Here is a 13,027-nt window from a genome sequence, read left to right as displayed (position 1 = left end):
AACTTTCAAATCTACCACTTATCGTGTTGTGGTTGGACTAATTACAAGATGTTCGTTGCCAGTTAGCTGAAACCTAACTGATTTTATGGAAGACACTATGTTCGAACAGTGTGCCACCAATGACATGGCAGTGGAAATTACAGAACAACAGAAACCTTCCACTATTGTCGTTACCAACCATCCTATAATCCAATCATAAACCGTTGACGGAAGCAAAAGATTGTTATCAAAAGATCAGTTTTATTTCAAGGCTTGGTAGCCATTTCCGAAGCATAAGGGAAGTGAAGTTATGTATGTAGCTTGCGTACAATTCTCTTCAAAACAGAGGTATGAAAAGTTTTATGGATGTTTTAGCAATGATGCCTGGGTACACCATTGTTCCGTTGTTTTAATTCTTTTAACTTTGACCTACTATATCTTTAATAATAGTGGAATTTTCACCAAACTTTTTAGCATGAAGCTATTAAGGCCTATATTATTGGGTTTTATAAACTCAACGGCGGTTCGCAGCTAATCTAATATAATAATAAACTTTTATTAACTTTATTTTAACTGATAGCGTCTAGCTGCCATGCGCAGGCATTACCATGATTTAGTTCCGGTTTAACGATTGGGTAGTTTTTAAGAATCGATCCTTGAAATAAGTGACCCCCTTTTAACACCTGCACTGCCATCGTTTATATTTGATACCAAAACGGATTGCAGAAAGTACTAATTTAGACGTTTCATTTGATACCATACTTGAATATATTCGGTAAAAAAAATCACTCCACTTTTGCATGTGATATACAGACAGGCATTAAACCGATTTTAATAAGGTTCTGTCACATTTGGGACACCGTTTATAATAAATATTAGTTGAGGGACATATTGTTAGCATTGATAATGCGTTCTAAGCTATCACATAATTGGGATCCGCCTGACTCAGCTCCATAAAAAATTGCTAAAGCACTGATGACTACAATTGCGAGAATTCTGAGGAAGATGGGAAAGTGCTTGTACAAAAATTTTGTGCAAGAGGGGCTATTTTCTCAGCCCAAAAGTTAATATTGTCCGAGAAAAAAAAAATTTAAATGAAAAAATCCAGCGCCAGGGACCGTATTTTAGTGACATGTAAAGAATTCATCGGTGGGGGCCGTACTGAAATATTTTTAGTGACTTGCAAACACAGCTAATTTGCTTCTATCTAAGTTTATAGGGGCGTGCACATTGCTCAACTGTTGGATAGCTGGTATCATGTTACCGATTCAAAATGGGAGGCCATAGTCAAGCGAAAGCAATTTGCTCCTATTCGCCTAAGCCAATGGCGAAACTCTTTTGATGGACTCCTTTCGCGCAAATTTGCCTCATAGTGTATATTAGCCCAAAAAGAACCACTTATTATTGGAATCCCTCCGTGGTCTCTCTAAGTTCCAAGAAGTTCAGCGTATATGAATGCCTTAACGTGATCTTATTGGCTCAACATCCTTGCCATGTCTTGGAATTCATCTCTCATTACCTTTTTAAATAATGCAATTACCTTGTCCCGTACGAATGGGTAGCAATGGTCATAGTTCTTTCTGTTTGCTGAACTGCGTGACTTCTTTTATTTTCCTCCTGCACAAACTTTTATTTGATTGTCAAATGGCAGCCGTAATAACTCAGAGTCGTCTGTATTGACAAGTATGGGGTCATGATTTTCAGCAAAGTTATCGATTGATATTTTAATGCGGGGTGACAAATGAAGCCATCGGATAATTGTCAACATGCGCGTTACAGTTCTCCGTTTCGAGTAGTTGCCAGAATACGTCTTTCGCTTCCAGGGATCTACGTTTCTACATAAGCGGTAAACAAATGGATCATCTGGTCAGCTAGGGTGAACGAACCACTAAAATTTTCTGACGCTATTAAGGGAGCTTTTAGAGATGTCAATGTCAATAATGTTATATGGTTACTACTCATAGGAGATTTCTAGCTCATCCAGATTCTATAGAATTAACAGGTAACAAATTAACTGGTAAACCCAAGAAACTCCCAAAACCGTAAATAAAAGTATAGAGAACAGCAAGTTGTTTGAACTCTCTGGTTGAAAGGATTGAGATAATAGTGGGAACTCGAAATAATCGTCTTTCCATAATCCAACGACGGAGCGATGGAGTTGGGTTAGTTTCGAATTCGGCTAGTTATGAATATTTATGTCCGTCGTTTTGCTATCCTGCTGGTGTGAGCATTTAATGTTTAATTAAGTGTGATGATAATGAAACTGAAGCAAAGTTTTATTGAATACTGGGATTGTGTGAATACTTTATGCTCTACAAAGAAGTGAACAGAAAACATGCATATTCCATTTATAGATGCAAGCACTGCACTAACTTCAAAATTCCACTGAATCAAATGCGCAAATAATGTTGGCTGTGTACCATTGAAAACAAGAGATAAATATTTTATCTGACATATCTGAAAGGGGTTGCGCTAAATAGGAATACGAAATAAACATACTTTAAAGATACTCAATACCATTTGATTTATCAAACATAGTGTTAAAACATCTGGAAATCTTACTATTTATTCCATATTTTTATAAAAACAATTTGTAAAAATAGACATGTTCACCTTCAATCTGGTCTGATTATTCTCTGCATTCTTTGATTTAAGTTTGCTCTTGCCTCTAATCTGGAATTTAACTCTATTGTCTAGAGTATCTTTTTGGTTTCAGCATCACTTACTTTTCAATCAAAAGGAATTAAGCTTATGAAAGCGATAAGCGTTCTAATATCTGCCGCTATAAAAACGTTCATTTTCATATAATCAAAACAAAATCACGGTAATATGGCTTTAATTTCTCATATTTGCTAGTCAATTAAGTGAACAAATCTTGCTAATCCCGCATTTAATACTTTGGGCACACAGGATTTAATAATATCCTCAGATTAGATCTTGGATTAAATCGGCTTCAAACAATTGTTATCGATAACAATTACCTACTTGCGATCACGGCATTATCTTTCGAAAATATAATAAAAAAGCCGATTTTAAATTTAAGTTGATTTATTGGTCCAAAAGTTGGAATTTGAGTGAATATTGAAAATTTTTATGACAGATAACCTTGATACAACATCTAGGGCCATTTATTGATTGATTTTTAAGAGAATTCAATCTAGAAATTACGTTAAATTACCTTTATTCCAGATAAAATCTTTTCCAATATTTCAGGTACTCGATCAATAAATGAAACCACAATAAAAACAGAAAATGCATCAAGTCTGGGGGGACACGACGAAACAATTGTGTCAACGGACGATTCAAAGAATGATAAGAAAACAAAGCGACAGCGACGTCAAAGAACACACTTCACATCGCAACAATTACAGGAGTTAGAACATACATTTAGTCGAAATAGGTATCCTGATATGTCGACGAGGGAAGAGATTGCTATGTGGACGAATCTAACGGAAGCACGTGTTAGGGTGAGCTTTGTTCATTGATTTTATTAAATTAATTAAATCCATTGTTCACCTCTTCACAAAATGTTCTTCATATCTGAAGGATACATGCTAGTAATTCCAAATATATATTATTAAGATTTGAGGTTACTAAAAATTTCCCAAACTCGCGGGATTGAGCAAAAATAGAAATGGTTGGTAAGCTTTTTATCAGACCAAATTTAGTTCAAAATGCTATGATGGATAGTTTTAAGGATATCTTTTAATCATGTTGTCTACCATCCATCAAAGGATTTTGTCATTTTAATAAGAAACTGATTCAGTCGAATCTATGCTGCTTGTGGTACAAGAAACATGCCCTATATTCTCTACCAAGTATTGCTGTGATATTCAGAATAAATTGCAGACGAGACCAAATTAGATTAACTATAAAATCAAACCGCATATGACAGTGATTGAGATTCTATTTGCTTGAAAAATGGCAATATATATCATTCAATTAAGGAAACGATGTATTTTGCTGCAAGAAAACCTCAACCAGATTTTCAAATCAAGCAATTTTCCTAAGCTGAAACAGGCTCTGTTAGCTGTCAACAAAAATATAAATTTTGCATGGGTTTCGTCATCATAGCTATTGTCGGATCGTCCCTGGATAAACGAAATTTTTTAACGATTTCAAATTTTTAGTCCTCATTCGTTGTTATTTTCAGTTGATGAGTGCTATTGGATACTATTGTTGTTTGTGTTTGGTGCTGGCTACTAACTAGCTTTTGTCCCCACAATTCCATCCTTATTTCTATATTCTAAGGAAATTTACTGCCTGAGTCAAACTTTGGCCAAACCAACTTAATTTTGGTAGCATCACATCCGCTCTATAGCGACGAATATACCTATTATAAGCAGTTCTATTGTGTCCGTAAAGCTGGGTGGTTAGAGCACAAGACTGTCGTACAGAAGGTCGCGGTTCAAATCTCACTAGCGATAGTGGAATTTGTATCGTTATTTGACATCGGATACCAATCGAACCATGAAGAGTACTTAAGTCAAATCACGATAATAATATCGGGCGAGCGCAATCCTGACCACATTGCAGCAGTGCTCCGTTACGATCTTGAATGAAGTGGTCTAACACACTTCGAGGCCCTGATTCAATTGGATTGTTGCGCCAGCGGTAATTATTATTATTCTAAGAAACCCAAGTAAAATTAGTAAATTAGGACGCAGCCCCTTTCTCTTTCTCAGCAAGTTCTCATTTTAGATTCTCAACATCCTTCCCGAATAAACAAGGTTTAGTTATATAAGTTATCTACACGCCGAGAACAGGGTTTACTTGTTTGACTCATACCGCAAGCGTAGACTTTCTGAAAAACGCTTTCCTTGCTCGTCAAAAGTAAATCGGTCGGAGAAATGTCTTCAGCTGTGTTGAAGTTTAGGCTTTAATAAATCTGTCAAGCATCGTGACTTATACGAAAAGTTAAGAAACTGCTTATCCCAAATTGATTAAGGATAATGTATTAATTGCACTGCTTACTCTAATTTGTTAATATAGAGATCCTCATGTTTCTTTTGACTCCTGAAATAGAAATATGTGAAAAAAATTAGAAATTTTTGGGGTAATATTTTCGGAACTTTATCGCCGACGGGACACCATCAACACCTCAGCTAGGATGATCAAACAGTCAGTGGATTACTCTAGTCTAAACAAAAACTTGTATTTATAAGCCCGCAAATCACACCTTCATATAAGAGACAAGGATTCGCATACTCCAGATAAGCTTGTCCACAAGTGTATATTCCCGAGATAAAATGAAAGAGGAATTTGCCTGATTTTACCTACCAAAACCTTTCCAAAATATGAAGAAGTTCGCAAAAAATGCGGAACTTAAAATATTGGTACCGTATCTTAATGTGGCCTAAATTTGGGAAAATGAATACTGTAGAATTCTACCCGCTCACTTGCACCAAATTCGTCTTTCTTCGTCGTCTTTGCTTGGTGGATCAAACGGATTTTAGATCGGCCTCTAGCTTGTACATGTTCGTATATCAGAAAGCCGAAGCTGCACAGTTGGCCTGTTAGGGTAAATTAGACCATAAATGCTACCTACTATTTAAAAAAAAATCTTTCTCCGCTCAATTGAAGAGGTACGCCGGCCTAGAAAGTCTTATTTCCTCCGACGGCGCTGCCAAACTTGATGTCGCTGAAGGTATCAACAGCGCTAAGTTCGTCTTCTCTGTTTTATACTAAATCTGGGAGTAAGAAGGATCCACGTTCTGTGATTTAGAGTTTTTCTTCTTCTTCTCACCACGGTGGTAGTGGTGCCCCGACAGTATTAGATTTCTAAAAGAGAGGCAAAGAAAAAAGACATTGGCTCTATTCACAGAATCGAAAAATTGTTTTCAGGTCGTTGGAAGATTTTCGATGCACCTAGTAGAGTTATAAATTCCGAAAAATTTCGAAATGGAACAGGGAAATGCAATAAACATAAGATAAAAGATAAGCAGGAGAGTTTCTCCAAAGTCCAGCTTGGAACGAACAGGCGGTTTTCTGCCCCGGATTTCCACCTACCGATTATATTAGCACTCTATGGATTGTCATAGGAAAAAGCTGAAACGCTGGATAATGTTGAATGAGCTCCAACAATTTTAAAAGCATTGGCAAAAGTTTCTGGAACGCTCTGCGCAAAAATAATGTTCCAAAAAGCTCAAAATTGCAACCAGAGCGACGTCCGGTGGCGTCCGGCGGACCCTTGTCCGGTGCTTTTTTGCTTTGCACGAAAATTACCATTTTCGAGTCGGGCGTCAATCCAAGATTCTTAACCGTTACATTTGAATTTAGAATCGTCTCGCTGATGAAGACTGGGTGCAGGGTCGGGATTCTTTTTAGTCAAGTTGACTGCCTCGATTTGATCTCCATCCTTCTCTGGCGCCTTTACGTCTCATAGAGCAGGGAGTGTTCTCACAGATAACCCCTGAATATTCACAAGAGGTAGCCAGAATGAATTTTGCTACTTCGCCTAGCATAACTGCCCATCTTACGGTATTGAAGGTATCTTTGACATCAAGCATGACGAACAGCACTACTCGTAGAAATCGACGGCTGTATTCCTCCACTTTTTCTCGAATTTGCTCTGCAACCCACTATTTGCAGTCTTCTGCTGCTGTTCATATCTGTCTATAGAAAGGAATGCGATCCAAGAGCCCTTACGATTCCATCAACCCGTTTTTCATGCTTTTACGAAAGTTTTTCTAGAGGAAGGCGGCAGGTTGCATGCAATTTATAACTATCGCGCATTTTCTCTTCAGCTCTGGCAAGGACAGTCTACTAGTGCATGCAAAGCCGACTGCGTAGTTTCAACGATTTTTTTCTTGGCTTCTTTCCTTGACAGGAGCGGTACGGAGTACTGGAGTTCTCATTGATTAAGAATCGCTTAATGATTAATGGGACTGTTAGTATTGAAGCCGATCAATCTAATAAGCCTTGATGGGTAGTTTCCTATGTCGGTGTTAAATCGCTTTTTCGGGTCGCTCCTCATCATATCTAGACTATCCCATGCGTTCAACGTATGAGCCTTATTTACATTTCGCACTGGTTCCAACCTGTCTGCTTTTACTGAATGTCCCTCTTCGATAATGTACAGAACGACTGCTGACCTCGCCGTGTTAGCTTAGCGTCTTCCACCTTATCCCGTTTTTTTTTTGGCATGCTCTTAAAATCTCGTCGTGAAGAGTCGTTTGGTTCGTCCTATATAGACTTACTTTGTCGCAGTGAGTACAGTTTGTTCTATATAAGACGCGTATTTCCTTTTTTAATGGGTCCTTTCCATTGCCTACTCGTCGACATCAGTACACTTATCCAGTTGTCGCATCAGTCGTACTTAGTTCGTTGAACAACGTTGTATGTTGGCTCCTTCATACTCGTTCTTGTTTCCGCCTATTTAATTTGCATATTTGCAGAAAAACTCACATTCTTGTCAAAACCTGCCTTGATTAGGGGATATATGCAGAGCCTGTATACCATAGAATTATACATCGTCATTTTCTGCGTTATGGTATGTGCTGAAGTCGTTGTTATCGTTCGCTGGCTAGCTGTTAGTTTCTTATAAACTTATAAGTACTAATTTGCGGAAATAAACATTTTACATATCATACAGTCGGCTTTGTAAGGAGCGTTATAAGAAATGTTACTCGTCTTTGAACGAAAATCCAAATTTCGGTCACTGGCCAGAATTACAATTAATCGGTATTTGTTGTCTGGAGACTTCTGCTTGAACTGCTCAACAGAGAGTACAAATAAAGCACTTGGTACGACAGTGTTGACGTGGGGCACAATTATATATTTAAACTCAGGATACAATACAATATCATATAAAATGCGGCGCATTTTATTGTACGAATCGTAGTCGATGTGCGATAATAACTTCCCAACTTCCATCTAAATCTTATGAAATAGAGTCTAGGTCCGCATAACATTTAATGAGCAATGTTAAATTGAATGGTTACAATCTGCATTTTTGTACTTTAGTTCTTGGCGAAGTATGCGGGTTTTATGGAAATGACCAAAAAATACGACTACTAACCTAAAGTGCAAATTGTAATGAAGTCGAATTATCCAAAGACTACCTCCTGCTTTCGTTCGCTACCTAACAAGTGTATTAGAATAAAACCAATTGACTTCCTTTTGCCTTTGAATCGCTAGTTTGTTACCCCATAAAAGGATTGTTATCTGCAGTTTACTTGCAACTAGCAATGAAAAGATTTGGAAATTGAAAACTACGTTTACCCACATGATCACTGTAATTGAAAATCGAACTATGTGATGACCACTTTGAGATTAGTACTATGGAAGCCATCAACTAGTGCACCGAAAAAATGCAATTCGAATAACCTAACGAGAAAACCTCTAAACTCGCTACCAAAACACTGCCAATGGTCAACACCTTCTACTGGAATGTTAGCCTGTATCATTTCCGCTCCTTTATTGGTTTCAGCCATATCGTAACACAACCAGCACACACTCGAGTCTAGCATGGATACAGACTCCCTGTAGAACATTCCTGACATATGCATACATATGCCATCTAACGCAGGACATCTCACCATATGCATATCTACACAGCATGTCTAATATCGATGGAAGTTCGATATTGGCGAGAAAAAAGATGAAAATTGAAAACTGTTTGACCATTTCGTGTTATGCCACCCATAATCTTATTGACATTTACATTGTTTGCACTTTTTTGCGTTGAACATGGCGAAACATAGCAGAAACTACGCCATGGTACACTCTACTCCAGTATCCTTGCTAGACGACTACTTGCCAAGCAGGCCCTTGACTGGAACATTCCAATGGATTCTACAGCAATATGCGAAATGGTGTTGAGTTACGAGTGATTTATTGAAATCCTGCAGATTGAGTCGTTTTTAAAAAGACAGGGCAATGATGATGGTATCCACGTAGGAGTGAAGGAGTAGTGTCTGTGAACGTTGCATGAGAAGACCATAATTGAAAATAATGGCCAATCCTATTTGATTTTAATGAATAGACTCGGAGTTAATCTCAGGCTTATACGAAAGGGATGGTGGCACGGTGCTTCATGTAATAGTGACTAATGCCAGTTTATTGTTTTTCTTCGGAGGAGCATGGTAGACGTCGTGTTGTTAGAATTGCTATTCTGGTAAATGATTACTACTGAGGGATGACTTAGGAGAAAGTGTTATTCAATATAAGAAAGGGGAATGGTTGCATTTAAGAATTAAATTGCATTAATGGAGAGACGAGAAATTTATACGTAATTTGATTTTGTCTACAACTGGTACAACTGAATGGAACTTTTGAAGTAATTCTCCATTTATATGGGTAACTCCTTTTGTTAGTCGAAAATTTGATTCAAAATTTGAAAGAGTACTTTGATTTCACGAGTTCTCTCTCCCTAGTCATTGCAAAGTCAAACGATCAATCCATGATTCCACAGGTAACTTAAAATTTTCGAATATTCAATTCTACGGAAATGATCAGTTATTCAGCCTAATATATGTATATAGTAATATTCCTTTAGTTTTAAAAGTCAGAACATAAAGTACGACACCCACGAATATGCACTTCCACAAAACACATTCTATTAAAATACCATGGTAATTGTAATAAAATTTTTCTGGAAACCCCAAGATGCAGAGGGAATCTTTGCTCATAAAAAGCGAATTATATCACGAGGGGGTGAATTTAATGACGTTTCACATAAATTCTTTTGGTACACCACTAAACTCACCCTCGTTTCTCACTCTTCTATCGCTTAAACGCATTTTACTTTCATGACCCCTCGAAATACGATGCTAATGTTGTAATCATTGTATCATTTGCGTTTGGAAGAAACTTAAAGTCGATTACCCCGTCTTGCATATATAATTCAAAGTTATATTACCCTTTTGCATTTCGTTCAATGCAGACAGCCCCTGGATTGTGTGATTTTAATACGAATTTAGCTTCAACCCTCCGACGATCAAGTTCTATTTTGAATGTTTCGCTGCTGCTATTTTCTCTCCATTTGTTTAATGAAACGTATAACAAAAGGAATAAAAGGTATATGTGACAAATGGGCAAGGAAACATATTTCGGTTCTGTTGTTGGAGGATAATGAAGCATGGAGCAATATTTGTCATCGCGTCATTACAAAATGTAACACATGTTACTATCTCGGTTACGATTTATAGTGGTTAGATTGAAAATCTACCCGATATGACGACCTTTTTCTTGCTCTTGACTTTTCCTTTTGAAACTTATAGTCCCATTATTTGAGGGGGGCTTAGAACGACCTACTTCAAATTAGCTAAGTTGCATCAAAGCTGTTGTTATAAATAGTTATGGTTCATCGTTTGTACTTGCGATAACATTTGTCAAATAAGAACTACACGGTTTTCAGATTACTTACTGATTGAATATTTGAATTTTCAAGAGAAACCATTCCGAGTAATGAAGCACAATTTCTTTTGTTTACAAAAACAAGCAAGTAAGCAAATAGTGCATGCGGATCATCGAAAACCAGTAGAAAGAGTCGAAGCATCTCACCAGTGGAAGTGCCAGTTCACGAGCTACTCTGTACTTACCAAATTTTAATATCTCTGTGGTAATAAATGCCTAGGAACCAGGATTTCCGTTAATAACCGCCCCTTAGTGGTTCTCTAGCTTATCAACGACAAATCCATCCAATCGACTCCTGAAACTTACTTATTAACTTTCCTCAAAGATCCTCACTTTCAACTTTCCGCAAAAGCTCCAGAATTTTACTCTGGGAAACGGAAATCTTAGTTGACAAATGAAACTGTAAATTTTTTTTCCGCTTTCAAGTAACCCATTTGTGATTGCGACCAACATATTGATCACTTGCAATTTTGCAAGTCCGATGTTCGGTTCGTATGGTAACCACAGCATTTCCTTTGATCAGATGGTTTACATAATTACCTCCTCTTAAAGTAACTTGTCGCTTTCATTCTACCAGTTGTGGCTTCATAATTTCTGGTAAACTTATTCCTCTTCTTCGACATCGTAAAACACCAGCGACAGAATTTCAGGTATTCTTTGGGATTTATTTTGCCAGCGTCTGCACATACTTATGTCAATCATCACATCACAGAGTTTTTATAATATACTACTTTTCATATTTGTACTGTAATTCTTACTGCAATAATAAGAAACAAAATTGGTGAGCACCACGTTCTATCAAAGCCATCAGGGCATAGCTTTTTAGGCACAATTTAGCCTTATTTAGCGCATCTTTACGTAGTCCTACAAATTAAAAATATAATACAGTTTCTAATGTGCGCTAGTCACACATTTAGTGCAAACTGTGTACAACTATACCTGTACCTACCAAAGCCACTCTGACCAAGCCATTTTCATTTTCAATCCCTGAACACTGTGAGAGGTAGAACGCACCAACTAGAAAATAAACCATAGTCCCTTTGTTCTTTTGAAACTAGAAAGAGTTTATTAAAGAAAAGTCGAACTGAGTATTGAGCGTCATCAAAAAGGAGAACTCATCTTTGTTAAATACAAGCCAAGGAGAGTTGCCAAAGTTTTACTACTACAGCAAAACATGCTATGCTATAGTATAATTCAGGTCAGTAAGTATAATCCTGCGTCCTCGTGGTGACACCTGCGCAATCTACTTATGCGGACTAGTTTATCGTATCAAGCGTCCCTCACAACAAAGAACCATAAAAAAAACCTTATGCATGTGGCGCACAGAAACCATTCTATCGTCGAGAAAAGAAGAACACATGTGCATCTCTTGAGAGCATATGCGGCTCTTATACAAACCTCCAGCTAGCCAATACCTTGTCCACATGTAATGCTGCTATCAGCCACTGTTGGAAATAGGATGGATAGATGCTCCCATTATGGAGAAGATCAGCTTCAGTATTTATTACAGTCGTCATCCGAAACGCAACTACCTCGGTTCAGATTTTTTAATCAGGCTATGCACTGTGCCCATGGGAGTCACCGGAATAGCTGCATCGTCATCGTCCATTTTCTATGGTAGATCCTATCCCTATCTGTGATTTTTTGAGAAGATTGAATTGGCTTCAATGCCTACCCAAGTATGGCATTAAAATTATGCTTAAAACAGCAAGATGGGGAAAAGGCCTCAATCAGACAAAAAGTTGGCATTCATAGTTTGCAGAACATAAAAAATGGGGAGGGATTAGAAACTATCCAATTAGTAGCATCTCAAGAAATGGTCCTTAGTTAAGGTACTCAAAAAGAGAAACTATAGGCTGGATCGCTTCCAATCAGATTGATCATGTGTGAATTGAATGTTATCATCTTTCGGGCCCGATGAACGCAAGAGCATATAGAGGGATCATCGTCTCATTGCCATGAAATTACGACCCAGGCTTCACAGCTTCAAAAAACAAAATAAAACATCACCTATTCGTGATTTTCTGCCCTAATTACGAAAATTTGCTTAGTGCCATCTACAAGATTTTCTCTATCATCTGTTATACATCCAGAATATCATTAGCCCATATTAGAGAGCCTTGACTCCAGATAAATCAGCAAGCAAAGAAACACACCTAAAAAGAGTATACTACTTTTTCATTGATTTCAGTGTCGCCTATAATAGCGTAGCCAGGATGAAACTTTACATCGGCATGACAGAATTTAACAACCCAAACGAAATAATTAAAGTGAGTAGGGTGACCTCTATATGGGCTACAACCAGGATACCCACTATAGTATGTACTCATTAAGCTCACCCAATCGCGGACCTGTGTTGATGATATTGATGTGATATATATAAACGAACCTGCTTTAAAGGACCCTTTCGTCCAAATTGACATGATGGCACAACAACTGAAACATCAATGAGTAGCGGCAAGGTGTGAGGGTAGATTATATTTAGGGAGCTGTAACTTCTGTTAAGCTAGTTCATTCTTTTGCCATGCGTCAAGTATTCTTCGCAGTGTTTTTCTTTGGTAATCTGGGTAATGAGTAAACAAAATTGAAAACTCTTAGATACTTTCGAGAAAAGCATTCTCCAGGAAATCTTCCGCCTCTAGAAGAGTATGGACGATTCCGAAACCTGTGTAACGACAAAATCCTTGAG

At 37.6% G+C, this 13,027-nt stretch overlaps 1 protein-coding gene across 3 annotated transcripts in view; it reads left to right on the top strand.

The window, feature by feature from the left end:
• Positions 1-13,027, top strand: part of LOC119659766 (pituitary homeobox homolog Ptx1) — a 146,149-nt gene that overhangs the window by 101,372 nt on the left and 31,750 nt on the right. For 2 of the 3 annotated variants that reach the window (XM_038068038.1, XM_038068030.1), the window contains exon 4: positions 3,193-3,446. In XM_038068038.1, coding sequence (XP_037923966.1) covers positions 3,193-3,446 — 254 coding nt within the window. The remainder of the gene's footprint in view (positions 1-3,192; positions 3,447-13,027) is intronic. The other variant, XM_038068046.1, reaches the window with a different exon arrangement.

The sequence above is a fragment of the Hermetia illucens genome, chromosome 1, assembly GCF_905115235.1.
Source record: "Hermetia illucens chromosome 1, iHerIll2.2.curated.20191125, whole genome shotgun sequence".
NCBI classification, from domain to species: Eukaryota; Metazoa; Arthropoda; class Insecta; order Diptera; family Stratiomyidae; genus Hermetia; species Hermetia illucens.
The sequence above is the reverse complement of the archived record's forward strand: the minus strand, read 5'-3'. Positions and strand labels throughout refer to the sequence as shown.